Source organism: Manis pentadactyla, chromosome 3 (genome assembly GCF_030020395.1).
Source record: "Manis pentadactyla isolate mManPen7 chromosome 3, mManPen7.hap1, whole genome shotgun sequence".
NCBI classification, from domain to species: Eukaryota; Metazoa; Chordata; class Mammalia; order Pholidota; family Manidae; genus Manis; species Manis pentadactyla.
This window is the reverse complement of record NC_080021.1, coordinates 171,739,894-171,767,553: the sequence shown is the minus strand read 5'-3', so window position 1 is coordinate 171,767,553 and position 27,660 is coordinate 171,739,894. Positions and strand designations below refer to the sequence as shown.

Sequence of the window (27,660 nt, the reverse complement as noted above, 5' to 3'; positions counted from 1 at the left end):
CTTTAGAAAAGTTGAAACCAAGAATGCTGTACCACTGAGTGCCAAGCGTCTGCTGTGTGCAATAGCATCTCATCTATGTTATGAGCTATAGACAAGGCTGGAAAGAGATACAGCAAAAACATTAACAGTGGTTATTTGCGGTCACTGAACACTATTAGTGAGTTTTATTGTTTTTGTTATAGCTTCTTAACTCATAAACATTTCTAAGGTAGCAATAAGTATGAGAAAAAGCCATAAAATATAAAAAATTATTTTGAAAAATGGGCTGGATGTCAACAATCTCTTTAGTCCCCCAAACTACTAGATGAACCAATCCATAACCATGGAAGCCAGCAGATGGTGTTGGTGAGCGACATGAGTAAGTGATGTCATTTAAGTGAGTTCATTAGTTCAAATATATAATACTCACCTATTACAAAGCACATTAATGAGAAGAGTCAGGCTATTTTGGTAACCAGAAAAAACTGGATACCTAGGATTGTGGCTAAGGGTGGTCACACCCAAATTATTTCTTATTGGTTTTGGTTTTAGATGTGTAGTAATAAAAAATTTCTTACTGTCAGAGAGAAGTAGTTGCTAACAGTGAGAGTTTTTACAGCTCATCTTGCAATCTCAGGAAATTAATTTTTCCGAATTAAACAGATATAATCAAGGAACTTACTGATGAAGGCAAAAAGTATTTACTTTGGTTGTATTAACATTTTTAAGACAGTTACAACAATTCTTACAATTTAGCTTAGATTGAATAAGATTAGTTTAACATGTTGGAATATATACTCTTTGTGAATTGTTGCTTAAATATACTTCAAAATATATAAAATGAAATTTAATGAAGCAACCCTGTGGAATAACAGGGTTCTGTAGACACCATCTGAAAACCATTAATGTAACAACCATCCCTCTCATATCCATTTTGTGGATGAGAAAACTGAGGCCTAGAAGGGTAAAACAACAAACCTTCCTTCACAGACTTAATTATTTAGTGCCGTTTTTTTTGGTCCACAGTACTTTCCAGTCTTGACAGGGAATAAACTTGGCTATCTGAATGGAATGTTGCTATCAAATACTATCTAATAGGACCAAAATTCTAGTCTAATATAAATAGAGTGAACAAATACCTCAATGCCTAGGTAAAATAAGTTTCTTTTCAAATTCAAAAGTATATGACTTTATTACATTAAGAATGTCTATGTTTTTGCTTTTGGGGGTTTCTAATTTTAGACACAAAAACATTGGTTTAATGTCATTGTGTCACTCTTGATTTTACTACTGGACAGTTAAATCTGTTGTTAGAAAACAGTCCCTTGAGGCTTTGATTTTGCTATGCGTGATGGGGAGGATTGACTTATTTTTTAGAGTCTCTTTATCTGCTTTTCTTAGACCATAACTTCTTATATTCTCTTGGAATTCAGAAAGGGTGCTTTGAATCCAGGTATGCAAATCAGTTCAATGAATTTCACAGCAATCCAGAAGTATCTTAACCTCAGACTAGCCTATCTATATTTCCTAAAGCACTTTCCTCGTAAACCTCTCCTACTGCTCAGTCTTAATTTGCTTTGTTTTATTACTATTGCAATAAAAAGAGGCTTCCTGACATTTGCCTCTAACTTATTTTTTTCTCCTTTTCTCACCTTTATTTTTTTTTGAGTAGCCACCTGTCCCAACATTTATCCATATGCTGTATTAGATGTTTCAAAATAACATAGGATGCAGGAACAGCATAAATTTCACAGGCAAACTTATTTCCATGTGCAGTGACCTTTGCTTTTGGATAATAAGGAATAGGCCACAAATATTACTCTAAAAGAGAGACAGGTGAAAATCAGAAGCCAGAAAAAAATTTACCCATTTTTTTCTAATCATAAACATTTTCTTAAAATTTACAATAAAATGTTTTTGTTTTGAACTGTCTTACATGGCTATCTCTTCATTGAAGTTTTTTCCCAGTGGGGAAAAGTTTTCTGTAGTGTGGGAGTGAATCCCTCATTTCTCCTAGAAGTACACAGAAAAATTTTCATGGAAGTGTGTATAAGACTTTCAAAGTGTTTCTATGATTGAGCTGACTTGTCTGAGTTGAGATAACTATGCTCTTCACATCCTGATTTCCCTTGTAAAGATATGGAAAAGATGTATAATAAGCAGAATAATTTTAAAATAGGGTTGAAATGTGTAAGTTATAATTATTTTGGCTAAAAATGCTTCATACCCTTAATAGTAATAAAATAAAGAAATCCAAGCAAAATTTTAACAGCTCAGTTTTATATACCATACCCAATTTTTAATACATTATTTTATAATTGAAGCTAAATTAAACCTCACTTAAATTATGTAATTATAAAGTATTCTTTATGTTTCTTTAATGAAAATGTGTTATTCTAAGTTCATTTTTATGAGCTAGGTATACAACAGGCAACTTCACCTCACATACAGAATTTAGAATTCATGAATATGAGGCAGAAAGAGTACAAGGAAATAAACCTTAAGAAGTTAGGTGCAGAAAACAAAAACTAAATTGTATTGCCTACAATTCAAAGATAGAAAGACTTTCATCCACATTGCTCATATAGTATTTTTAACTATTCAATGTTTCATTTTATGCATATACAGTTAATTGGCAATGATTTTAAAAATAATATTGAAGTGTTTCTCAAGTTCAAGGAGCTTGGAAAAGGATTCTTTATCTTTCGGTCTTTGTGATTAGTTTTGTAGATGAGTTTTCTTATATTCTCTCCTATGCTGAGGATGAGTAAGCTAATAGAGATTTACTAGGAAGTGTTACAATGATAGAGGCAAAAGTTCCACCCATAAAAAAGATCCCCGACCTGCACTTCTGGGATTACTCATCATCTGGGCTATTTTCTTCCTCTGTCTGCTTCTTGATCCCACTAATAATTGAGGGCCACTTATGGTTTCCAAAAGGTCAACAATGATAGGTGAAAAGTGTGAAGTGTCTCTTCAAAGCTCCTAATGATAAAGACCTTTAAAAAAAATCTGACTGTTGGAAATAAGTCCTGCTGTCTCTGTAACCAAGGCTGAGTTTGTTCAAATGCAAAACTGCTCTAAGACTGGTTTCGGTTCTCGTCAGTAAGTGTGGACCACCACAGGCTAAAGTGGGTCAGCTGTGACCTTGAAACATGGTCTGCTCTGATCATGTCACTGATCAGGTGAGAGCGAAAATGGAAACAATCCTGAGAACATTGTGCCATCACATTTGTTGAGGTTCACTGGCCTGGACTTTTTTAAGAGGAGAAACATACAGAATAAAAAGAACCCAGAAAAGAAAATGACTGGGGAGAGTTTTTCATCTTCAACTTTACAAATGGAAAATCCACAGACCCCAAGATGGCTCACATAGCGGCAAGAGCAAGGGGCAGGGGACTAATAACACATGGCTAGGCATGGACACTGGACAGCAATACTTACTCATTTTTAATTAAAAATGTTTTTAACTTAAGAAGCTTATTTGGAACTTAATTTATGTTTATGACAAATGAACTAGTAAATTTGACTGACCTGGCTGGACAAGGATCCAAGTTGCACTCCTGAAGTTTGGGTTTGGGTTTGATGTTCTCTGGGTAATAGTGACAGTACTGATCAGCAACCACGCGGTTGCTCCGAAGATCGTAACATTCAGCCGATGTTAGCTGGTAACCTGCAGTATCAAACCATCCAAGCAAGTTTAAATGTACATATCATTGCAGTACATTTCTTTATGCTTTTTGCTATGTCACATTAATGGAAATTGCTCCCCAATGCTCCAGTCACTTCCAGGACAAAAGGCAGATAAATGGAAGGTTCACTAATTTTTGTAGGCCTCAAATGCTGCGTTTTTCCACTCGAATTTTAATAATTAAATTACATTATAGGGCTTGAACTACATAAGGGCATTGCAAGATTATGAAACTCTTGTCATAAGAACTATCCTTATTAATGTGTTCTGTATAATCTAAAAGTCTGACACAGATTTCTGTATCCAAAAAACATCATCAGTATTTTATTCAACCATCTCATGCAAGGATACAAACTGCCTTCTTGGGGGACCAAGGAGAATAAACTCCCAAATAAAAATAATAATAAAATAAATCCCAACACTGCTTTCCTTGGTCAATGGGAATATAGCACAGGATATATATAAATAAATAAATATATATATGTCTCAGATCCTTCAAGCTGCCTGGGAACATTACTTTTTGCTTAAATTTAAACTGAATTGGTTAAGCTGAGTAAGTGGATGATTAAGGTCCTTAAAGTAGCCACCAGGAATTTCCACAGAACTAAAAAAACCCCCGAAACCAAAAAAACCACACCTCATTATTCATTTTTTTCCTACTGTTGCAATTTTGACTTAAAATTCTTTGTCATTTCTCTTTAAATTAAGTCTCTAGCCAATACTTTTTATTCTACGCACAATTTTCCACTGTTCAGAGCATCCTTTTTTAAAAAAAAATGTTGTTAAATAATACTTAATTCTGTTTATAATGTATTTTACCTTTTCTGCCTGCCTCGTTCTTGTCCTGTGGATTTCTGGGGTGGTGGTGGTGAAGACTTAGATTCTTGTACACAGAGAATTTTTAAAAATTAGGGTTTTTGTATCATTGTAAGCTGAACCAACCTCCAAAGTGTATTCTTCCTGGCAGGTGGTTGAATATTGCTACTGCTAAATATGCGTTAGAAGGTCAGATTTAGAGTGGTTAAAAGACTTGCAAAAGATGTTAGGAAATCAGAAGGAGGCTTATAAACTAGATTTCCTGGCTTGAAGCTGTGTTCTCAGACCACCCACAAAAATTAATTGTTCATTTAAGACTTAAAAAAGACCTTTAAACAATTCTACTGTAAAGATGAAAAGCATGGAAAGTAATGGGTAAGAACACATGTGCCATTAAATTTTGTGTTTTATAAGAAAATCGAAGAGCAAAATGTTATTTTATGTAAGTAAACATACTTTTATTTTTCAATTACATTATACTCTAAAGCAGATAATTTCATGACAAGCTGATCATTTTATGATTTTCCATATAATCGTTTTCACTCAAGGACAGAATTTAGCATACTGTAAAATGTGGGTATAGCAATACATAAATTATAGATCTGAGATTCTGATTTTTAAAAGTCATAACTTGTCAACTTAAAAATGATGCTATGAAACTGTTCTAGAGTTTGTGAAATCAAAGTTTTGAACAAAAATGAAATAAATGGCCAAAATTGTCAGATAACTGTTTTCTAAAGTTTCACGATAACATATTCCCACAAAACCTCATTGCAATTGGCAGTTAATTTTGAAAGTAATTTTCTATTCAGGACAGACACAGCAACTGGAAACACGTTTTACTGAAATGGTTTTGAATAGTTAGCAATCAAGTTAAAGCAGTAGATGGTATTTTTGACTAACTGCTTTTAAACTAAAATCTAACATTGCTCCATAGCATCTCTTTTCTCAGGGGTTGGTTCACACTATGCAGACATAGATAACACAGCTGAAGGTTAATTATATCTCATGTTCTTCTTTTTTTATAAAAATTGTCTCCATTGTGAAGTGCCATTCTTCCTTTCCTTTCCCTTGTTGAAATAATCTAGTCATACCTACATGGATTAGCCACTTAAAACCAGCCAATAAACAGGCTTTCGTGAAGCTGGAGCTAGAATTTATTTGATGTGCTAGTTGTTAAAGGAATATCAGTATAATTTACTATTAAATTAATAAAATTAAAAAAAATGATAACCCACAAATACTGGCTGGGTTGGCAATGAAACAAATATTCATACACTGCCTATTACCCTTCTGGAAAGAATTTTGGTAACATATGCCAATAGCCACAAAAATTTTGCAACTTACTCTTGAGAATTTATTCCAAGTAAATAATTTGAAGGGAAAAAATACTTAGATATTAAGCTATTTATTATATTATAATAGAAAAGTTTAAATGAAGAAAATAATCTTCTATAGGGATATGGATAAATTATGAAATAATTCAGAGGAATTATTATAATTACCAAGAGCAGAAATGGTGGGGGCAGGAGACTTTTCCAGTAACACAAAATGCCGTCTATGTTATAGATGTGATGGAGCAGAGACAGGAACTCATTCGGTGATTTTCAGGAGAGGTGTGTTTTAATGATACAGCAAGTGGCATTCCTTTTACTACATGAATGATGGGGTCGTGCTGCAAAATACCTGAGCCTAAGTCTACAGGGCAGTGACTTCTTTTTTCTGGTAATTATCTATTTCCTCTAATTAAGTTAATCTGATTCTTTTTGCACACACACATCATGCTATGTAGTAGGCCAGACAAACACTCTCTGCTTGATTCCTGAACAAATAAGTTCACTTCAACCAGATGACAGTTGAGTCTCAAAAGAACAGAATCGCCTCAAGACCAAGACTTTGCCAAGCTCTGATATTTCTGGTCCCGGCCTTCCACGGAATCAAGGAAAGGAGTTAAGGCCATTTCCTCTGATGGGACCCTAAGACACAAAATGTTCATGGGGCATCTAGACCAAGGGACCTGTCTCACAGGAGGGCTTCAGGATTTGGTCCCAGGCAGAACAAAGGCTCCGATCCATCACAGCACCGAATTTCTTCCAGCTAAAGTGACTCTGTGCTTAGAATACCTGACTCTTCCCTCATAGAAGCCAGTAGTTCTTAGCCCAAGTGGATACCATTACCTCCTCCACAGGTTGCTGAGCAAGGAAAGAAATCCGTCTCCCTCCATCGGTGGATGATCGGCTGATAGAAAGTGAACTGGACTGTGCTGTTAGCGGGCCCCGTGTTGCGAATCTGCAGGAGACAACAGCAAAGCAGGGACACTAGGGTGGCAGGGTGGTGTTTTCTCAGACTCTTGCAACTTTGGATAAGGACGGTGTGGTAGTATTGATGGCCTTAGACTGTATGCAGGACTGTATTGGGAGAGAAGTGTACAGCGGTAGTAGCTATCTTACCAACTGACCAGCTACTGGCCCTTGCATGGCCCATCACTAGCACTTTCTCAGCTCTGTTGCCAAAGCGATGTCTCAACTGTGATGCAGTAGGATCTTTGCCCAGGCTACTTATCCCATTCCTTCCTTTATTTCCAACCTCTCTGGTATAACAGGGAGCTTTATGTGGATTTTTACATGTAGGTTCATAAATACACAATTTTTTCTAAGAAAATCATAAATGCCATACACTATAGAAAATGAAAGATACTGTCTTTGGTTAAGAGAAAAAAAAATAAAGAATTAAACAACTCTGCCCATTCAGAGACATAGAAGGAGTTTCCTGGCAATTTAATGATTCATATTTTAATATACAAAGTTACCAATGGGAAGCTTGCTAAAATGCAAATTCCTGGGCTCCTGCCCAGAGATTCAGGCAATTCCAGGGCAGCTACTCCAAGAACCAAATTTAAAAAGCAACAACTTGCACATATCAAAAAGCAAATAACTTCAAATGAAACACATACTTAGGGAAATCACAACTCCTTTGTTTTTAAAAGGGAGGAGGATGTAAGGCAGTATTTCTTTAATGCTTCTTAAGAGCACAAGGTGGAGAAAATGTACTCAAAGTGAAAGAGAAGGAAAAAGTACCTAACAGGAGCAATGCCTTCATTTCATGAAGACAGGATGACCTGTCGTATAACATTCAGACAGCTGGGCAACGTTGGGACCTTTTATTAAACTAAAGGAAGTCCCTTGGACAACTGGGAGAACCTCCTCTTACCTATGTCGGCGTTAGAGAAGTATCGGGTCAGCTGCATCCTGTGGCCCAGTCTTGAATGTTTTCAAGCCTTACACTGTCCCAGCTACTCTTTATGTGGGATCAATGGACGGCTTAGCCTTCAGATTTTTAAAATGATAGCCTTATTTTTCTGCTTCTGAGTTTAACAACTGGATTAAACATTAAACGGGCAGAGGAAAATAGGAACACTGAGGAAACAGGTATAGTACTAAACCATAGATCAGTTTTTGGAATTCAGATGGGAATATGGAAAGGTTCCTCAGAAATTTGGAAGAGATGGAAAGAAGAAAGAAGAAAGAGAGTAAAGCTAAGAATATTTCATGTTGTCTAGGATTCTGACCCATGCAGCACTGAGGTCTTTTCTAGTGAGAATAAACAGTGAGGCAACTCCCAACTATAAAGCAAAACCAGCTGAAGCAGCTGAAGCAGTCAGTACAGGGTCTTTCACAAACGGGGAGCATGGCCTACAAATTAGAATTTTTCAGTCTTCTGTGTCAGATACAGGATGCTTAATTGCTTGCTTAGGGATGTGGTATTACTCACATGTTTTTGGATTTTTTTCTTTTTAAGCTCACAAAAGCCAAAGCCTATCACTCCCTTGGGATGTGCAGTTAACATGCTGGAAAGCTATTAGGAGAGGGCTCTCATTTGAACACACGCTCTATGAAAAAAACAAAAGACCAGTAAATTTATTTAGACTCAGAGAGGTGGGTTGGTTTACAGGGGTCTCTCTCGAGATGCTAGGAACTACATTAAGTCCTAGGTGGAGGAAAAATCAAAATGAGAAGGATATAACATCAAACACATGGAGAAATCTTGTTCTAGAATATCTGTACAGTGTCTGGTCTCATCTTCTGATCTGATTAAAGAAGGCAAAAGACAGAGCAGGTCCTTTTCTCAGCTCCCTGAAAGTTCCCAATAAAACCCCTTCTGCCCTGACAGTGAGAGATGAATGCCTGCAGGTTTTGGGGTTAAAAGGGTGGTGGTCAGCAAACACCATGTTGAAGGAAAGAAAGCAAGCAGCTTAGAAAGCGTATCGTTCTCAGTGAGTTTGATGAAATGCATGTATAATGATCATAACTGCTGGAGACTGCATGTCTGGATTTGAAAGAGACTAGAAGTGAACAAGGGACACTGGCATTGCAAATAGAAAAGTGATCACTATGTATCCAAATCTTGCTTATATCCACGTCATCTCTTGTTTTATTCCTTCTACACCGATGACACTCCTGCTGCTCTTTTCTCTATAGTCACCTTCTGTCTTTAATAGTAACAATTACCACAACAACCAGCATTTATTATACCCCTACTGTGTGCAGGGTACATGATATTGGTATTAAATCTGATCTTAAAACTATTGTAAGATCAGGTACTGCTAAAGATAAATGCCTGTATCCTCACAACACTAACAAAACATCTCTTTTAGTGTATTAAATTTTAATTTTAAAGGAGAAAAGAGTGTTTCAAATAAAAAGAAGAGATTAACCTGATGTTCACCTTTGACGCTGAATTGTTGCTTAAAGAGATGGGCTGCCATATTCCTTTTTTTCTGGTTTTATTAATTCTGGGCTGCTGGACCCCTTGTTATCATTAGCTCTAGAGCTTCATAAACCCTAAATCCTCAAGCATTAGTTCCTAGTTCGCAGGAGTATGTTGAAAGCTTCAGTTTGATGTATTAGAATTTTGTTTTAGGGAGCTAAACACATCTGGCATATGTAATTTTGACCTCCTTAAGTTAATAAAGAAAAAGAATGTTCTGAACCAAGGTTTTCTTCCTACGGTTACAATGGATTAGCATTTCTAACTCAATATAATGATTTCTCACACTGAAAGGAGAGGAGAAGACAAACACTGATCACTTTCCATAGCAATTAATTGTACGGCCATTGTAGAGCTGCAGGGCAGTCCAAATGGGTGTGTGGGTAACAGATGGATGATGTTGACGCCCATGTAAAATCAAAGGAATCAAGGAGAAATTTCAAACACATGAAAGTTATCAAGTATGGAAAGACTCTCCCAGATGAAGCACTATGAAATGTCATACTTCTTTCTTTTCAGTTGGGAAAAGGGTAATTTGTGAGCCTTGGATGTTTCCTATGTTCCCTTCTCTCACTGATGTGGAAGTGTTTGCCCTGGATAGACTGGCAAAGGGGCTGGTAGTCTGGGACTCCTTCCTACCATGGCTGCTACTGAGTCGTTGCTCTGGCTTGATGAGAGGTGGACAAAAGAGCTGTGGGTGGACCCACTAGAGACCCTCTGAGCAGGGATCCACAGTGGTATTTGCCACAGTCACACTACTGTCAGGGCAGCTGGGGATGGCATGATTTGGGAGGGCTTGGAAATGGTGGAAATAAATCAGTATGCCTGCTAGGGAGGGAACAATGGGGAGAGGTGGATCTGTTTATTAAATGCCTCAGTCTATATATTCAGTTTGGGGCTGTTCTGGTAGTTGATGGTGATAATGAATGCTTTTTTTCAGGCTTTCAAAAATGTGCAAAAATTACAACATCTGCCTTATAGCACTTAACGTATTTACATGTTGTTCAGTTGACCTTGAACAACACAATTTAGAACTTCATGGGTACACTAATACATGGCTATTTTTCAATAAATATACTGGAAAATTTTGGGGGAATTTGCAACAATTTGAAAAAACATTTTTTTTCTAGCTTATTTTATTGTAAGAATATAGTATATAAACATATACAAAATAAATACATGTTAATCGATTATGTTATCAGGAAGGCTTCTGGTCAAAAGTAGGCTATTAGTAGTTGAGATTTTGAGGAGTCAAAACTCATACATGGATTTTTGGCTGCGTGGGGGGATTGGCATCCCCAACCCATGTGTTGTTCAAGGGTCAACTATACTTCATATTGATGCAATTGTTATTTTAGTGCCTTTTTCCTTCATACCCTGTAAACTCCAGAAAGGCAGCTACCATTTATCTTGCTTTCCACTCTGTCTTCAGTATCATTTACCATGTTTGGCACATCATAGGTGTCTAAATGCTGAGTAAATGGAAAAGTGAATGAACAAATGTTTTATATACTGACTGTAGTTCTTTAAATTACTTTTGGAATTGCAAACTATTATTTGTGACAGGTTTTGAGTAGTTATCATCCTTTTACATATATCTGCCACTTTTCTTAAAGATGTTACTGATCATTGCTCTTTGATAAAATATTGACAAAATTCATGAAAAGAAGCAGTATCATTACCACAGTCCTCACCCGACAGTACATCAGGGGTCCAGCACTCTGAGTGTGAGAGAAAGGCGAGGAGTTGGTGCTCTGATCCTGCTCCTTAACCTAGCTGTACAACTGGTGAAATAATGTGGGAACCTAACAAGAAACCCAACAGTGTATTTAATTAGCTCAGTTCTAAACTCTCAGAATCTACTAGCACACAGGAACATATTTATTGGGGGAATCACTACCTCTAAAAGTTGGGTAGAAAAACTATTTATTACATGTTTCTTTTCTTTCCTGTAGCTAATTAAAAATTTTCCTCTCAAAAATGTTTGCCTTACAACAATGATTTTGTCATTGTATGACCACAAGTTGACTGGTATCGAGTGGCCATCTTGGAGCAGGCTGGGTGGCAGAGCAAAACCAACCTAGGATTAACCATTTGCCAACACTCAGCCTATGGTGGAGAAAAGAATGGATAATCCTGATCCTACCTAAGATTCACTGGCTGTGCAAATCCCACACAGGCTTTCTGATCACATTTGCCTGATGTGAGTGTCTACAGCGTTTACTAGCTGTTCATTTTATTTTAGTACTTAATGATATGCATCACTATTTCAAAATTTCCTATATTTCAAAATTTCCTACCCAGTGTTTATCTCTCAAATGACATTATGAGCAAGGAGAGGTTTAAAAGTCATCCTGCCGCATGCATCAAGCATATCCTAAAAGAAGGATATACATTTAATTGATGAAGTTTTATAAATTTAATTGATGAAGTGAATTCCCAGAACTTTGTATGTATGATTCCTCTCCAGAGGCTCCTCCTATTGTTTCCTCTCATAATAAAAAGGTTTTTGGGTGCTGAATTATATGTAGGGTTAAGTTCAAGGCTGTCCAGACTTAACCCTATATCTTTTCAGTTGGGAAAAGGGTAATTTATGAGCCTTGGATATTTCCTATGTTCCTTATGTCATCTATGCCTAATACTCTGACTGATGCAAATGGAAATCATGACTTTTCTATTCCCTCGAGTACTCAAATATGCTACTTAGGCAATAATGGGGATGATGCCAATCTTCCTAACCAAATTCCCCTACTATAAAAATGTAACCCATTTAGTAAATTATCTGCTGTAGGGAGTAATTGTTCTCTAGTTATTGGTGCATGAATTGTGAGTCAGTGTTCATAGCCCTGAGTAGGCTTATCTTTTACTATTCTGCTGTGTATTTCTGCTACTTTGGTGGCTTAGGTACTCATTAATCACTTCTCTCTCTCTGTAACACGGTTTCTTAAAATTTTTAAAGGGACACAGACCAAACATTAATAGATATGTCTGAGCTGCTTTCAGAAGTAGAGCTAAGTTGGAAGTGCTAATAAAGGATGGGATGGGCTACGACAGAAAAAGATCCTCTTCTATCTGGGAAGGTCATTATCTTTCACTGGGGCTGCAGCTTCAGAAAAATGCACATGGCAAAGAAGGGAGGAAGTGGACACCGAGCCAGCTGGTCATCCAACTAATGGCCAATCACCCTAACAACTGATGTGATGATATGTCATAGCTGGTCTGCTTTCATCCATTTGTCTTAGTAGCTACACCTGCCAAATTATTCCCAGGTATACCACTTGTAAATCGATCAGCCTCTGACCATCTTCAGAGAAGCAGCTTTCTGCCATTGGGCAGAGTACTGTGATATGTTGCACCTGAAGTTAAAGCATTTCAAAAAGATGGAAAGGAGGCAATTTGGTTCTGTTTGCTTCTATACACACTCTCTCACTCAATTCCTCACAAAGACACTGTTAAGGGGAATTTTTATTACCATTTTTCTAACAAGTAAATAGGCTCAAGGACGTAAGTTAACCCCCAGGTCATACACCCAGTAAGCAGGAGAACATACCAAATTGGGAGTGCTTATCCTTTCAACCAGTGGACACTAGCATTGCCGGAAATGTATGTACAGCCACCGTATCAAGTTTAAGTTTTTGGAAGAAATGCTTTCCTAGGAAGCAAGATGAGAATTTAGCCCAGTTTTTAAGGGAACCAGAAAAGGAGATTTCAAAAAATCATTTTGGAACCAGTGGCAATATTCAGCAATTCTCACTGTGAGACTATCTTCCTTTTATAAAAAACAAAAAAAGTCTTTTCCTTTTAAATAGGCAAAAATATGCTATTTGGGCAATAAAATTCCATGGAGATGTTGACAAATGACTATTCTGATTCTTTTGTGTTTCATACTAGAAGGAAGACATTGATTGATTCAATGCATATTGCAAAAGAGACTCTGCTTTGGATGATAGTGAAAACTGAATTACAAACTATGTATATAATTTCCAAACACCTATATCATGAAAGATGATGAATAATCAGATAATAATCTTTCATCTTCAGCTATTTCCCAGGGAAATTAGAGATGGAAAAGTTGCTTCACTATATGATGCATCATTGGGAAAGCAGTATTTTTCTTCTGTTTTTTATATATCTTTTAAAATTATCAGGTTCACTTTCAAGTTTAAGTGAGCTGATTAAAAAAATTATATAATCTTTCTTAGGATAATGTTATGGTTATTTGATTTGTGATGTTTTCTAAAAAAAACATTATAACCTGAAGTTAGATTACCAAAGAGGATGTAGAAAGCAAAAATCACTAGAGTGATAGTGTAGCTTATTTTGAATGAAGATATTTACAGATTCTAGGTACCCAGGAAATTATCAAAAACTTCTTTAAAGTATGTTTTTTCTTAAATATGTATATTTACACATAGAGGAAGAAATACAGTGGCATAAAATACCAAAAAGACTGCTGGGCAGAGGTAAGGAGAAGTGATTTTGGTCCTGGCTTATCATCATTGTGAGTGTGGGCATGTCATGTCACCAGCTCCCCTGGAGCCCAGTTTCCTTGCAGTAAAATGAAGATACCAGCATCTGTCCACCTTCCATAATCACCACGTGGCAAAAGTCCTTTATTCATCCAACACTTGTTAGTGCTTTTTGGGATTTCTTATGGAGGTATGAGGACAGATACAATTCTGCGCTTGCCCCAAAAGATTATCTATGGGGAGATGTAATGTAGACAGGAATCTGGGGTCAAGTGACAAAATGCTTCTGGAAGGGGGAAGTCCTAAAGAACAAGGATGAGTTAGTGAAGAGAATGGAGGAAGAAAAGATCAGAGCACTGAAGTCAGAGGGCACAGCATGATGCAAAAGTAATGTCAGTGAGCACACAAGATGTTGAGGACCCGTGAAAGAAGAGGCTAAAAGACAAAAGTGTGATTGGAAATTTAGATTGCAGATGGTTGAGAGTAAGATGCTGTGGTATGGATTTGCATTTTAACCTCAAAGCAATGAGTCGAGGTTATGGACATTGAAGGACCATGAAGAGGGAAGTTTATAGTTTTAAAAAACACTCTGAAGGCAACATGTTCAATGGATCAGAGGCTGGGAAACTAATTCAGAGTCCATGGTATTAATTCAGGTGGGAAATACAATGGTCTGAATTAAGGCAGTGGCAGCAAAGATGGAGAAGAAAGAAAAACCTTGAGAGATGGTAGGGAGAGAGAATTGACAAAGTTTAATGTATATGGGAGAAGGTGAAATTGGTGTGAGTCAAAGGTTTTGACTTGGTTGGGTAAATAATATATTATTACATAAAATAAGAAATGAAGAAGATAAAATCAGTTTCTGGGCTGGACAAATCTAGTTTTTGACATACTGAACTTGTGCCTATGGCATGCAAGTGGTGATCTGCAGAAGGCAGCTGGCTATATGAAATGGAGTCCACAATGCTATGAAATATTCAAATGTGAATAACATACTTGAATCCAATTCTATATTTTCAGAATGTGTATTAACTCTTGCAAGATCACTAGGGAAATCAGTATACATGGTTTACTCAACAGTACTCCAAGGATTTCAAAAAAATAAAGACATTTCTCAATTTTTTATTATACCTGCATTTTAAAATTATTCAAGTACCTATAGCATCATTTCTATTGTGGTCTATCTCTGATGGTTTGTGGCTTCCTGTTCACATTCATGTGGCCTGGCATCTGGCCTGGATGAAGAAGAGCTACCACACAGACAGAGACAGAGAACAGTGCTCTGGAACCTGTCTTCTGTCCAACCTCACTGTCTGTCACATTTTCCTATAGGCATTCTTCCTTCCAGCTGCCATGGGGTCATCAAGCCTTAGCTTAAATCAAATGTCCTCTGGCTCCAGGTCCCATGATGAAAAATTTATGGAGTCCTGGACACATTACAAGTTTACAGCTTTACAGCTGAAATCCTTCATGTCCTTCTGACCTACTGAAGGAAAAATATGTTTTATTTTATTGTGATTCCCAAACATTCTTCTAGTGTGTACATTTTTCCTACAGAATGTATATGTTGCTTCCAGCAATGTGTTTTATATTACCTTGAGAGTAGGAAAGCTCAGATAGAAGGAAACAACTTAGTCTTGTTGCCAGTATAAGAGAAAACAGAACTTGCAGCTGGAATCATGACCAAGCCTATGGATCATTAGATTGTCTTTCTCTTTGACTGAGGACACCTTGCATGAGTCAATGACTATTCTAACTTGTTAAAAAAGAGCTTATATTTCCCAGCTAATGATGTTAGCATTTGAGTCTTTATATTAAATCATATATGTGTGTATATGTGTGTGTGTATATATATATATACATATATATATACACACACACACACACATAAGGATTTTCCTAGGGCCTTGAAATTTTCAAATGTTCTCATTAAGTCCAATGTAGTTCAACATCCTTGAATTAAACATTTCCTGCATAACAGGCCTTCCACATCTATGTCAAAGCCTAAAGTCTCTCTCTCTCTCTTCAGGCGATCATAAGCAACATCAGTTTGGATGTGGCTCAAAAACAAGGTACCTAAGTGGGCTCACCTTGACAATGACATCTGCTGTGAGTGGTCCAGCCATTCTCAGTATTTCTGTGTCTGGAAATTTCTGGAAGTCCACACTAGAATTGTCCATAAGAAAGGTGCCTGTAGAGTTGAAGCTGTTTTCACCTTTAGCCCCCTGGAGGGTTTTGGTTTCCAGATCTGCGTGATCAAACACATGAAGAAGAGAGAAAGATGTTCCCAGGGCACCATAGACCACATGCAAGCACATTTTATGCAGCAGAGTCTAGAGCTACATAAGGAGAAGTATCATTCTTTCTAGAGTTGGCACAGTTGAAATTCTGATATAAACAAAATACATAGGTGCATTTGGATCACACAAGTGATTGATTATTTTAAGGCTCATCAACCAAGCATTCAAGGCTCTCTGTGAAAAAAATCTTTGACTCCCTGGAACACCTTGTTTGGGTAACCCCCCCCCATCATAATCCTATTCCTTTAACTAAACCATCTCCCATACATATCTTACTGATTTCAGTCTTTATGGCCCTCAGTCTAGAATGCCTTCAAAAGTTTTCCTTTTAATCTATGAGATCCAGGGTGCATCTCTGAGTTCCCTCAGGACTTGAGTGATTTTATATTCACACATTATCTTGTATTTATGTATACTTGCTGCTTTCTTGTTGCATATGTGCTATTTCTCACAACGAGAAAACTGTAGTGACTTAAAGACAGAGAACTAACAACGTATCTTTTCTAGTTCTCTTTTAAAAATCCTTTTTGGTACTTAATTCACTATTTTGCATGTATGAGATACTCTGTAAGTGTTTAAGACAGAGAGAACTTCTTGATTCCTGGAACATTCCCATCTGAATTTGGCCAACAAGAAAGCCTAATGAGCATTTTTTTTGTTGCAAGAAACCAGAGCATGCTGGGAATGATGGTAATTATGACATGTGTTTCAGAGCAGATTAAATTCTCATGTGATTGAAAAGTGATTTAGAGTGTTGCCCTCTGCATGAAGTAAGATTTCGGCTAATTCTAACGGTTTCTCAAGACACTTTCACAAGAACCCTTGGTTTTGGCTGTGGTTCTTCAGCAGAAAAACAAGGTGCTTGGTGGGGCTCTGGGTTTCCTATCCCACAGTCAATCAGAATGCCCCCTCTCATATATTTCAGAGACTTCTGGGAGAATTTCAAGGTCTCTGGAGGTATGAAAGTACTGATTACTAAATTATTCTAGATATTGTCTACTTCAAGTTGGCCACTTTAACGAACACCAGCAGGTAGGGAGCGTCCACCCGAACGCCCGTGACCCGCATGAAGTCTGTGCAGCAACTCTCCTGCAGTAGTTCAGGCTTCACCCCCTGCGCAGAAAGGATCTCAGAGAAGAACACAAGGCCCACCAGGGGAGCACTGCAGGGGGGAGACAGTCATGAGAGGAAAGCACCAACACTCCATCTCCTTCCTCTTGCCTTCATCCCTCAAGCTGCCTTACACATATTTGTACTAACTGGTGAAAATGTCTCCAGGACATAAATTAGCTTGGTTTTGGAAAAACCTTGGAGATCTAAGTCTGATCTGAGCATCTGAATCAATTTTATCACCAGGTCTCCCAGCTATACTTCTCAAGGTACTTCTGGTCAAAGATAAGCTGGGGCTGGACCACCCGCCCAGTCTTCTGGTTTGGTCCTAAATATGCAAGGTTGACTCCACACTGGACCAGCTTCTGGGAGTAAATGGCAAAAGGGTCGCAAGAGAAACAGGGTGCCACTTATGCACACATTCATTTTGCTGAATTATATTCCAAATAAAAAAACAAAACAAAAACTTCCTAATTACACATATGTTATCAACATTATGTCTGTTTGGGACAAAAAAGCAGGTTCTATTTTGCTGTTCACCATTTATGAATATCATCTTGCTGCTTTGTCCATCAAATTCTTGCAAGAATTAAACCAAACAAAGCCAGTGTTTGGTTTCATAGAGATCAAATAATTAGGAAATCTGGAAGGTTAATATATTTATAAAAATACATTTTTCTCTTAAAAATCTATTCCTTTGGGTTTTTCTTTCTTCATTGAGGAGTTAATCCCCCACTTACTGATGATCGTGGCCTGGGTGTTTTAGTTTAGCCTGTCACTGCTCAGAAAAATACTGTTTTTCTGAGTGGGGTTGTTACACCAGCAGTTACCTCTGTCCAATTCTCAGAGGGAAGAACAAATCGTTGGGATGGTAATAGTGTACACACATATATCATCCTTGACATGGGAACACCACAGTTTTGGGGGTTTTTCAGGGTTAGGAAAGAACTTGGATCCATATAAGGTGACTTATCAGCATCTTCTGGCTTTATGTGAACTGTACCTTACTTATTCCTTTACTTCACAAGACCCTCCTGTGAAATGTATTTATTTTTAGAAAGCCTACAGTAGGCTATCTGAACTTTTACAGGCTCCAATTTGTCTCTCTCTTGTTTGTCTTTCTGGAATGATTCCATTCATAATCCAGTTGCCAAAAGATAATGCTTGCTACCTAAATTGGTTTCATAGGCATGTGAGTAGGAGGGGAGAAAGGGCAGAAGATGATAAATGGTTCTTTAGGAATCCAGGAACAATCACAGTGGAGGAGATCAGAAATGCACAAGGGACCAAATGGAGTGAAGCCCTTCTGTGAAACTGAATTTTACCTAAAATACTGGCATATCCTTTCATTCCCCCTCCCTGCTTTACAGCCTATGATTCTCTGCTTGTAATTTACAGGTCTACATCTAAACGGCACTAATTGGAATTAAAAAAAAGATGTAGCTGTGTCCTGCTGCCTTGTCATGGCTGCAGATCAGTTCTTGTGCAAATGCTGGTGGGACCATACTACTCTTTGATGTTTGGGGTATGATTATTACCCTTCAATCCTGAGTCCCAGTAGCTGTCTTCAAGATATGGGGGCCTTATATTGTCATTAATAAAAGCAATGCTTAATTATACCACAATGGTTTCCTTAGAATGCCAGCCACAGGGTTAAAGTTGTTTGGTGTTTCTATGTTCCCTGAACTGATAAGGTAATGGAACATGAGAGTAAGAAGAAAAAGAGAAAGAATGGAGGTGAAGAAGGGCTGGTTGGGAGGAAGGAAAAGGAGAGGCAAGGCAAGAAAAGGACTGAGACTGATTGGGGTGGCATAAGAGAAGGGATGAGAAATAATATCCACAAAAGCGTAAACATGTGCTTAAGTCATGAGCAGCCTATTGGGAGCATCTATTTTGTATTTTTCAGGATGGCTGTGGTTAGAGGTTAATTACCACTGAGGTTTCTGCTATCTCATCAGGCAGCCCAAAAGATGAACAGAAGCACTCAAAATATCTTATTATGATAGAGTAGAGAGATTTCTACTGTATTCTAATCTCTTGTGGGAACAAAAAATAAATAATGACAAAATTGCCCAATTTCCAAAGGAAAACAACTGAGTTTACTTACATAAGTGATCAGGTCCTTTTAAGACAAGGTGGATATGCCTGCTTCCATAAGGAACAGCAACCACGGTATCATCCACTGGAGAGAGACAAAGCAAAGTCTTAAAAGCACACCCTTTGCCATAAAATCACCGATTGCCTCCTACACAAATGCACTGACAGACATACTCCCCCAGATGACAGTCCTTTTTATGTATTTGAAAACATGAATGCCAATATTTAGGAATAAAAATTTCCACTTTTCTCAAAATAAAATATGCTCAAAAGCTGGTCACTGGTTAATACATGGGGGAGCTGGCCTTTTAAAAAATAAGTATACATTTTGATATATTGAAAAAATGTGTTTGTAAGTTTTTATTTCTGATATTAAACCCTGGTCTTAAGTGCCAAATTTCTCTAGAATTAGAGCAACTGTGCTGAATTACTTAAGGAAAATATATTATAATGTTCAAAGGATAGCTTTTTGATACCAGTATCTGGATCATCCAAAATAGGTTGGATAAGAATAGGAGAACATAAATTCATTTGTTCTTTAAACCTCAAAGGCAGAAATCATGCCTTCCAATTCTTTAACAGCCTTAATAATACACCTAATACTATATATAGCAAGTGACCCATATAAGGCTATTAATATTCCCCCAAACACCCTGTTTTGAAAATGAAAAACAACATTGGCTAAATCATAGATCACTTAGAAATGGATTACTTTAAACCCTACTTGCAAATTGAGCCTCAATTCATTGGAAGCAGTCTCGAAATCTACAGTTAAAAAAGGTTTTGAGTTCTTTGCATGCACTCCAAACACATCACAGGCATTCTTATTTTGAACACCATTCCTGACAGCACTGCTATATATTTACATGGCACTAGAGAGTTTCACTTTCACTTATGTTATACTGTTTATGCCTTTACCCAAAACTCATAACACAGGAAAGAGGACACTATCACCCCCATTTTATGATTTTATGATGAAGAAATGAAGCTTTCTGACAAGTATAATGAGAAGCCCAAGATCCAAGAACGGGAGGGCATTCCAGGAGACTAGGGAAAGGCAACTATTTTAGAATTCACAAGCATATTTAGAAGCCTTATGGAATTCTGTTTCACACATATCTTTCTAATATTATACATTACCCTCCTAACATTGGAAGAATTTAGTTTTAAAGAAAGAATCCCAAAAGGTACTCAATTTCTCTGAATCTTAACATTATCATCCTGTCTTTGGGAGAACTCAGTTTCAAAAATAATCTTAAATCCCCTAATATCTCTGATTCTTAGTTTTCTCATTTGTAAACAGAGTAAACAACATTCATCTCATAATGTTGTGAAGAGATATAGATATGGGTATAAATGTCGATACCACTACATGGATGTATAATAGCCTGAAACACAAGAAGTATTTTGTAAATACTATTTTCCTTCCTATATTCCAAATTTTCTTAAGGACAGGCACTGAAAAACTATTTTTATTATGTTTTTAATGTCCCAAGGCAGCTAGCACATAGCCAGCTGAATGAGAAAGAAGAATCATAGGCTTTCAATTCCTTCCTTAAAGAGGTTAAATTTATCAAGTTCTCTAAAATATTGAATATTCTACTCACAGTAGAACCTTCTGGCTGTTTTTAATGTCATACATTATTGAAGAAAAGGCTGAATTTCAGAGAACTGAGGGTATGTGGCATATAACAACAAAACACATAAGGGGGAACATAGAAAAGGAACAAAAAATGTTCAGACTGGCCCCACAGAGCTTTAAATGCCTTGCATAAAGACATGGATTTTTAAGTTTACAAAAGAAACTCAAAGCAGTTAAAACAATGGGATTTCTGGAAATAGAAGTCTTTGTTTATCCACAGGTCAAGTAAAGTGCAAGTAAAAGGGGAGCTTGCTGTTCGGTCCTGCCTTGCTCAGCGGCCGTTTTCTGACCCACACACTGCTCAGGCGGCCTCCCTCTTGTTCTGCATGCTGGGGCATTAACCCTAGCTCTCGGCTGCTGCAGTAACCTTTGTATGCTCCCTGAGGAAGATGGGGAGGAAAGTAGATGCTTGTTGGGGAAAGAGGGTAGGAAAGAGTAGACATGCAAGAATGGAATGTCTCCTGATTCCCTCTGCACTTGCCTAGTCAAAGAGAAATAGGCAGCAACTCAGGCTGGTGCAAATCTGAACAGTCAGCCACACACTGATTAGAGGTAGGAAGAGTCAATGGTTCGTCTATGGGTCTGTAAAGGGCTCACAGAAAACTGGCAGGTCATCAGGCCATCAGCAAATTCATGACTTTATTCCACAAATACTTTTTGAGTGTCTCCTAGTGTCAGGCTCCATGCTAGGTACCAGAGATTTAATAACAAAGTCAAGCAAAGCACCCACCCCACAAGATGGTTCCTGAAAAAGGTACCCAACATAAAATGTATGGGAAAATGCCACATGCTATCCCCTGCTCATGGAAATTCTTAAAGCACATTAGTTTCTTTGAAGCTCTGAACCAAAGAAACCCATTTTACCCATTAAACCCAGCACTATCCCCAAAGTGTTTACCCAGGGAAATTGTTTCTTATGTGTCATCTGTTAGCACCAGCTGATACATCTAAAAATATACTTTAAGGAAGGGTGCTTTTAACTTGACAAAAAAAAGAAGATAGGAAAAAAAAAATTCATCTTATGCATTTAGATAAAAAGCCAGTTTTTGAGCTATATATATATTAACAATTGTCTCACTTGGTGATAAACTCTCAATGATTAGGGATAGGTTGGGGTATTCTTGTACCTGACATCTACTACAGAACTGTGCACAGTGCGGTGCCTAAGACATCCAAGAATGTGCCAGCAGTCTGGATTTATTACCTGCCTCCTCAGTGGTTAATTCAATGGATATGCCTGGCGAGGCAGGTGGCTGTATCTTCTCCCATCATGCTGCACATTCCTCCAGGTGCTCTTTCCCACAGAGGCACACTGGTCTGTGATCAAGTGCATCTGCCCTAATCCATTCTGGCTTTGTGGACATAACCATGATGCCCATCTTCAGGACATATCTCTAGGTTATTAATCCACAATTCTAAAAGATCCACCTCAGAGACCAGAACACCTCTTTCTTAGTTAAATGGATAAGCTTTTCATGGGCATCACAAAGTCTGTCATGTCACATATATAGGTTGCAAATTTCTCCTAAGAAAATTGTTCTTAAAAAAAAAAATTGTTCTTAATGATTGTACCTAAAATATTTCCTCAAAAACTATATAGCTACATGTGTATTCTACATTTTCTATAGAACATTTTAGATTCTTTAAAAAATCTTGTCATGTGTGGATTTTTCTGAGTCATTCACTGATGTATCTATCAAAGGAAAGTGACAATGATAATCTTTGAAAAGACAGGATTTCTTATTCTGAGACCTGCGTATGTCTTCCTGTTAGACCTATTGATATGTTCATGTTTTAAAGTACTCTTCCCTCTAAGCCTATGGAATTGATGCTTTTTTTTTTTGAATGGAAGGGCCATTGTGAATACAGGCCATATATAAAAATAGTCTCTAGTCTTGAGCAGGTTTTAATAGTACATTTTTAATCTTCATGGCAACTTTATTACTTCAAAAATACATCCAACAAAATAAGGTGAAGCTGAAAATTCAAGCCTTTCAAATGCCCTGCCTCCTCTCCCTACGAGGATATCAGTAATTGCAAATGGAGATTGTGTACTGGACAAGCCAAACAAGATGGGCCCCTCTTTCACAGCTGGGGAACTTCATCCTTGCAGCTGCCTAGGCCAGAATCGTGGAGCTATCCTTAACTTCCTCTTTACATCTAATCAGTTAGAAAGTCCTATTGTCACTAGAGTCAAAATACATATTTCATTGGTTCTAAGAGAAACAATCTTTCACATTTTAATATTATGAAATCAGAATGCATCCCACAGTCAATGGTGCGCTCTCTTCTCTTTCACTGCAGCAGTAATCCTGTCGTGGTTATCTTTGCCTGTAGACTGCTAACACCAAAATGGCCAGTATCAAACTTGCAAAATGGATGTCAGTAGCTTGGGAGGAGATTCCCAGATACTAGTGGAACACATTTATTTAACTTCTTGGAACCAACTAGCTGTGGGGGTTGTAGGGAGATGAGGGATAACAACATTTCCAAAGTGGGAGTCAAGAGCCAGCTAGCTCTACATAACTGCAAACCTGACTGAGGAGCCTGGCATCAGAACTTCTGCTTCCGGCTAAGATGGAGTAACAGGGCCCAGACTTAATCTGCTTGAGACAACCACACAGTCAGAAAAAGCTATATGGAACTGGGGCTGTCAAGACCCTGGATGCTGTGTAAAGAAGGGCAGTGACCCCTTGAGAGACAGGAAACAGAGTCGGTGAGCCTGAACACTGCCCCAGCTTAGTGCCTTCAAGGCTTTCCAGGCTGTGGCTCAGAGGGCAGGAACTCAGACAGAGCCCAGTGGGTTCCCTGAGTTGAGGAGACAAAGCCAAGAATCCGAGAAGATCAAAATAGAGTCTGAAGGACAGATTACCAGAGAGGAGAGAGCCACACAGAGAGAATGCTGCAGATTTAAGAGCATCCACCCATCATGCTGTACACCTTAAACATACAGTGGTATATGTTAATTTTTTCTCAATAAAACTAGGAAAAATATTTACACAATATGGGGAAAATATTTACGTGATATGCTAATAATATATTCTTTTATATTAGAAAAAAAAGTGTTGCCTTTAGGTATCCAGCAGCATAATCATACCATTCAACAAGCATATGAAGAAACTACCTATGGGGAAAGAACCACACAAAAGAATTATATGCATATCAGGCATGCATATAGGGATGGGAACAATATTTTCTTATGATATCCAGGTTGGAAAACTTCATAATTCATGGGACACTGAGAACTCAGAAGGGTCTTGCTTTGGTAGCAAGGCACAATTAGTACTAGTCCAAACATGGCTTTGGTCCTGCCAGATTTTAAGATCCAAAAAGCTCCAACTTATTCCAAGTAACTTAACTGCTTCCAGAGCAGAACTCAAGAACATTTACAGGAATACAGGAATACAAAGATATCTAGTATCTAACAAGACAAAATTTGCAATGTCTGGAATCAGGTCAAAAATTACCAGGCATTGCAAAGAAACTAAAATATACAGCCTATATTGAAGAGAAAAAATCAATCAATCAAAACACAGGATAGACATTAAAATATATACTACACTACATCAAAGAATAAGCAAGCACTGTAGAGTAAACAGAATAATTTATCCCCTGGCCCCATGAAAGATGTCCATGTCCTAAGCCTCAGAAATTATGAATACGTTCTGTTACATGGAGAGAGGAAATTAAGATTGCTAATCAACTAATTTTAAAATAAAAATATTATTTTGGATTATCTGGGTGGACCTAATATAATAGTGAGAGCTCTTTAAAGTGGAAGAGGGGCAGAGAGGGGACTAGAATCAGAGATCTAAAGATGCTCTCATGGTTCTGAGAATGCCAATGAATGTAGAGAGCTTACAGAAGCTGGAAAATCAAAATAAAGAAAGTGCATTATCCTCTAGAGATTCCAGAAGGAGCACAGCCCTCTATCACTGTAATTGTAGTCCAGAAAAACTCATTTCAGACTTCTCACCCTCCAGAACTGTAAAATAGTAAGTGTTTTGTTTTAAGCCACTAAGTTTGCAACAATCTGATATAGCAGCAACTGGAAATTAAGGAAGAAAAGATGTTCGACATCATTAGCCATTAGAAAATGCAAATTAAAATAATGATGAAATACTACTATGCAACAATTAGAATGGCTAAATTAAAACATACTGACAATATCAAGTGATGGCAAGATGTATGATATCATACATTACTGGTAGAATACAAAACAGTATACCACTAATTGCTGGAAAATAGTCTAGCAATTTCTTAAAATGTTAAACCTACACCTATCATATGATCTAGCCATTTTAGTCCCAGAAATTTACTCAAGAAAATCAAAGTATATGTTTATACAAAAACTGCACTTGAATGTTTGTTCATAGAAGCTTTATTTGTAAGAGCTCCAAAGTGGAACTAACTCAAATGTCCATCAACAGGTGATGGATAAACAAACTGTGGTATGTCCACACAGGGGAATTACTACACAACAACAAAATAAAATGAACTACTGATATATGCTACAAAATCAATGAGCTCAAAACAATTATGCTGAAAGACTGAAGTCAGATGGAAAAGAGTGTATACAATAAAGTAATAGAAAGAAGATTATGTTGCCAGGGGATATGGATGGGAGAAAGCAGAAGGAAAGTATTATAAGGGCACAAAAAACTTTTGGGATGATGCATATATTCGTGATCTTGATCATGGCGATGGTTTCACAGGTGTATGTATATGTAAAAACTCACCAAAGTATACACTTTAAATGCCCAGTTTACTGTACATCATTCACACCTCAACAAAGCTGTTGGAAAGAACATAGTACCAATGTATCTCATACCTTTTTGGCTTCTTTTAAAAATGTCATATCATAAGTAGTCCTATGAAATGTAGACATTGAGTCCAAAATGACTAATAAGTTGAAGAAAAAGATTTTATTTCAATTTTGCTTTTTTTTTTGTATGCATAAGAGTAACATATGGTAAAAAGATATGTATCTAAATTTATAGGCCTTTTAAGAACAGTCAAGTGAAAACCCTACATGTTCAGAAGTAAAAGCCCTAAGAAGGCATTATGTCATAGCTTCTTAATTTCAATGGCATCTGTTTTCTTTGTTAATGGTACATCTTTTAATCATGATCTCTTAGATCTAACGAAGTGCAGTGTATCCAGAACCAAATCATTTCTCATCACCTGCACTATGACTACCATGGTCCAAGCCATCATCACTCCTGGCTTGGCTTACTGTAACAGCCTCCTGACTGCCTTTCTTACTTCCACAGTTGGACCAATTATAGTCTATTCTTAACATAATAGATGGAATGACTCTTCTAAAAAGCAAATCAAGTCATTCCTCTGCTCAAAATCCTCCTATGACTTCTCAACTCATTCTGACTAAAAGCCAAATTCCTTTCAAAGTCCTACAACCCCTGTGTCATCCTTCACACCACCTTACAACCCTCCTGCCTTCATCATTTCCTCTACTCTTCTTTAAACTCATATGACTTCAGTCACATTTCTTTGCTCTTCAAGAAATATGTTTAGAATGTACCTACCTCGGGCCTTTGCACTTGCTTTTATTTACGCACAGAATTCTCTTTCCCCTGACTATTGCATGGTTCCTCAGATCCTAGCTCCAATGCCATCTTATCAATGAGTCCTTTTCTTACTAACCCTCCAAATTGCAACTCCCCTCCAACACCCTTGGCTGGTAGCCTATCTCTATTTCCTGTTCTTTCCTGCTTTACTTTTTTTCATGAATCCTACACTACATGACATATGTATTTTTTTATTTAGTTATTCGTTTCATCTGTTTTTCTGTCTGTCCTTCATACTAGCATGTAAGCCCCATAAGAAAAATGGATTTTTGTCTGTTCTGCTCTTTCCTATGTTTCTAGCACTTAAACTGGTTCCTCAGCACATGGCAGGTGTCTAGTAAATATTTGCTGTTGAATGAATAAACAAATGAATTGCTGTTGAATAAATGAATGATTGAGTGGCTTGTGAGTATAGCCTGAATTCAGGTGCAAGGGGGAAATTTCTTCTAAAATTCATATGTATTTTTCACTCTATAATATATAGACCTGCACTTTATTATAAACATACTTTACCTCAAAACCACTGAGCCAAAATGATGGTCCAAGAATAAATCCTATAGCCATTATAAATCAGCATAAGCCACAGTCTGAGAGGCAAAGCCAGGTATTAAGTGCTTCATTTTATCTTGATATGAATTAGTTTTTCCAGCTCTTACCACTCAAGGGAGGTGGAGAGAGCACTTTAGGATACCCAAGTGATTTCAAAACACATAGATACATATGATAGGTTTGCAAACTGGAGACATCAAATTGATAGTAGATAGGCTGGATTCAGCTCTAAGTGTATTCTGAGTATACTTGAAAAATACATAATATGGTACAAGCCAATAAAATGTATGAGAATATAAGCCTTTAATTTCTAGAATCAAAAGTAAGTTAATGTTAGCTAAATTTGATCCTTTCTTTGTTGGGTTGGAGAATTTGAGAAGTGATCAGGAAAAATGGAAAGACTGAATCCTATCAGTGGACAGACTTTTTCTTTAAATAGGGGAAAATGTGTCTTAAACTAACTCTTCTTCTTATCTCTATTTACATTAGGCAATTATAGTATCTTTTAATACAAAGATGGTTTCTTTTTTATCTGCCAGCAAATGGCAGCCTTTGGATTAGTTCCTTCTACTTCTCTTTTTCCTCTGGCACTTTATACCTTGGTCTTTCTCCACTCTTCTGTATTTTTCTATGTTCCCCCAAGGCTTGATAA

General features: G+C 37.3%; 1 protein-coding gene across 5 annotated transcripts in view; it reads right to left on the bottom strand.

Annotated features, from left to right (window-relative positions):
• Positions 1-27,660, bottom strand: part of ADAMTSL1 (ADAMTS like 1) — an 859,402-nt gene that overhangs the window by 211,958 nt on the left and 619,784 nt on the right. For all 5 annotated transcript variants that reach the window (XM_036888135.2, XM_036888127.2, XM_057498726.1 and 2 more), the window contains 4 exons: positions 19,240-19,314; positions 15,813-15,970; positions 6,664-6,775; positions 3,514-3,652 (listed from right to left, as the gene is read on the bottom strand). In XM_036888135.2, the coding sequence (XP_036744030.2) occupies positions 3,514-3,652; positions 6,664-6,775; positions 15,813-15,970; positions 19,240-19,314 (484 nt within the window). The remainder of the gene's footprint in view (positions 1-3,513; positions 3,653-6,663; positions 6,776-15,812; positions 15,971-19,239; positions 19,315-27,660) is intronic.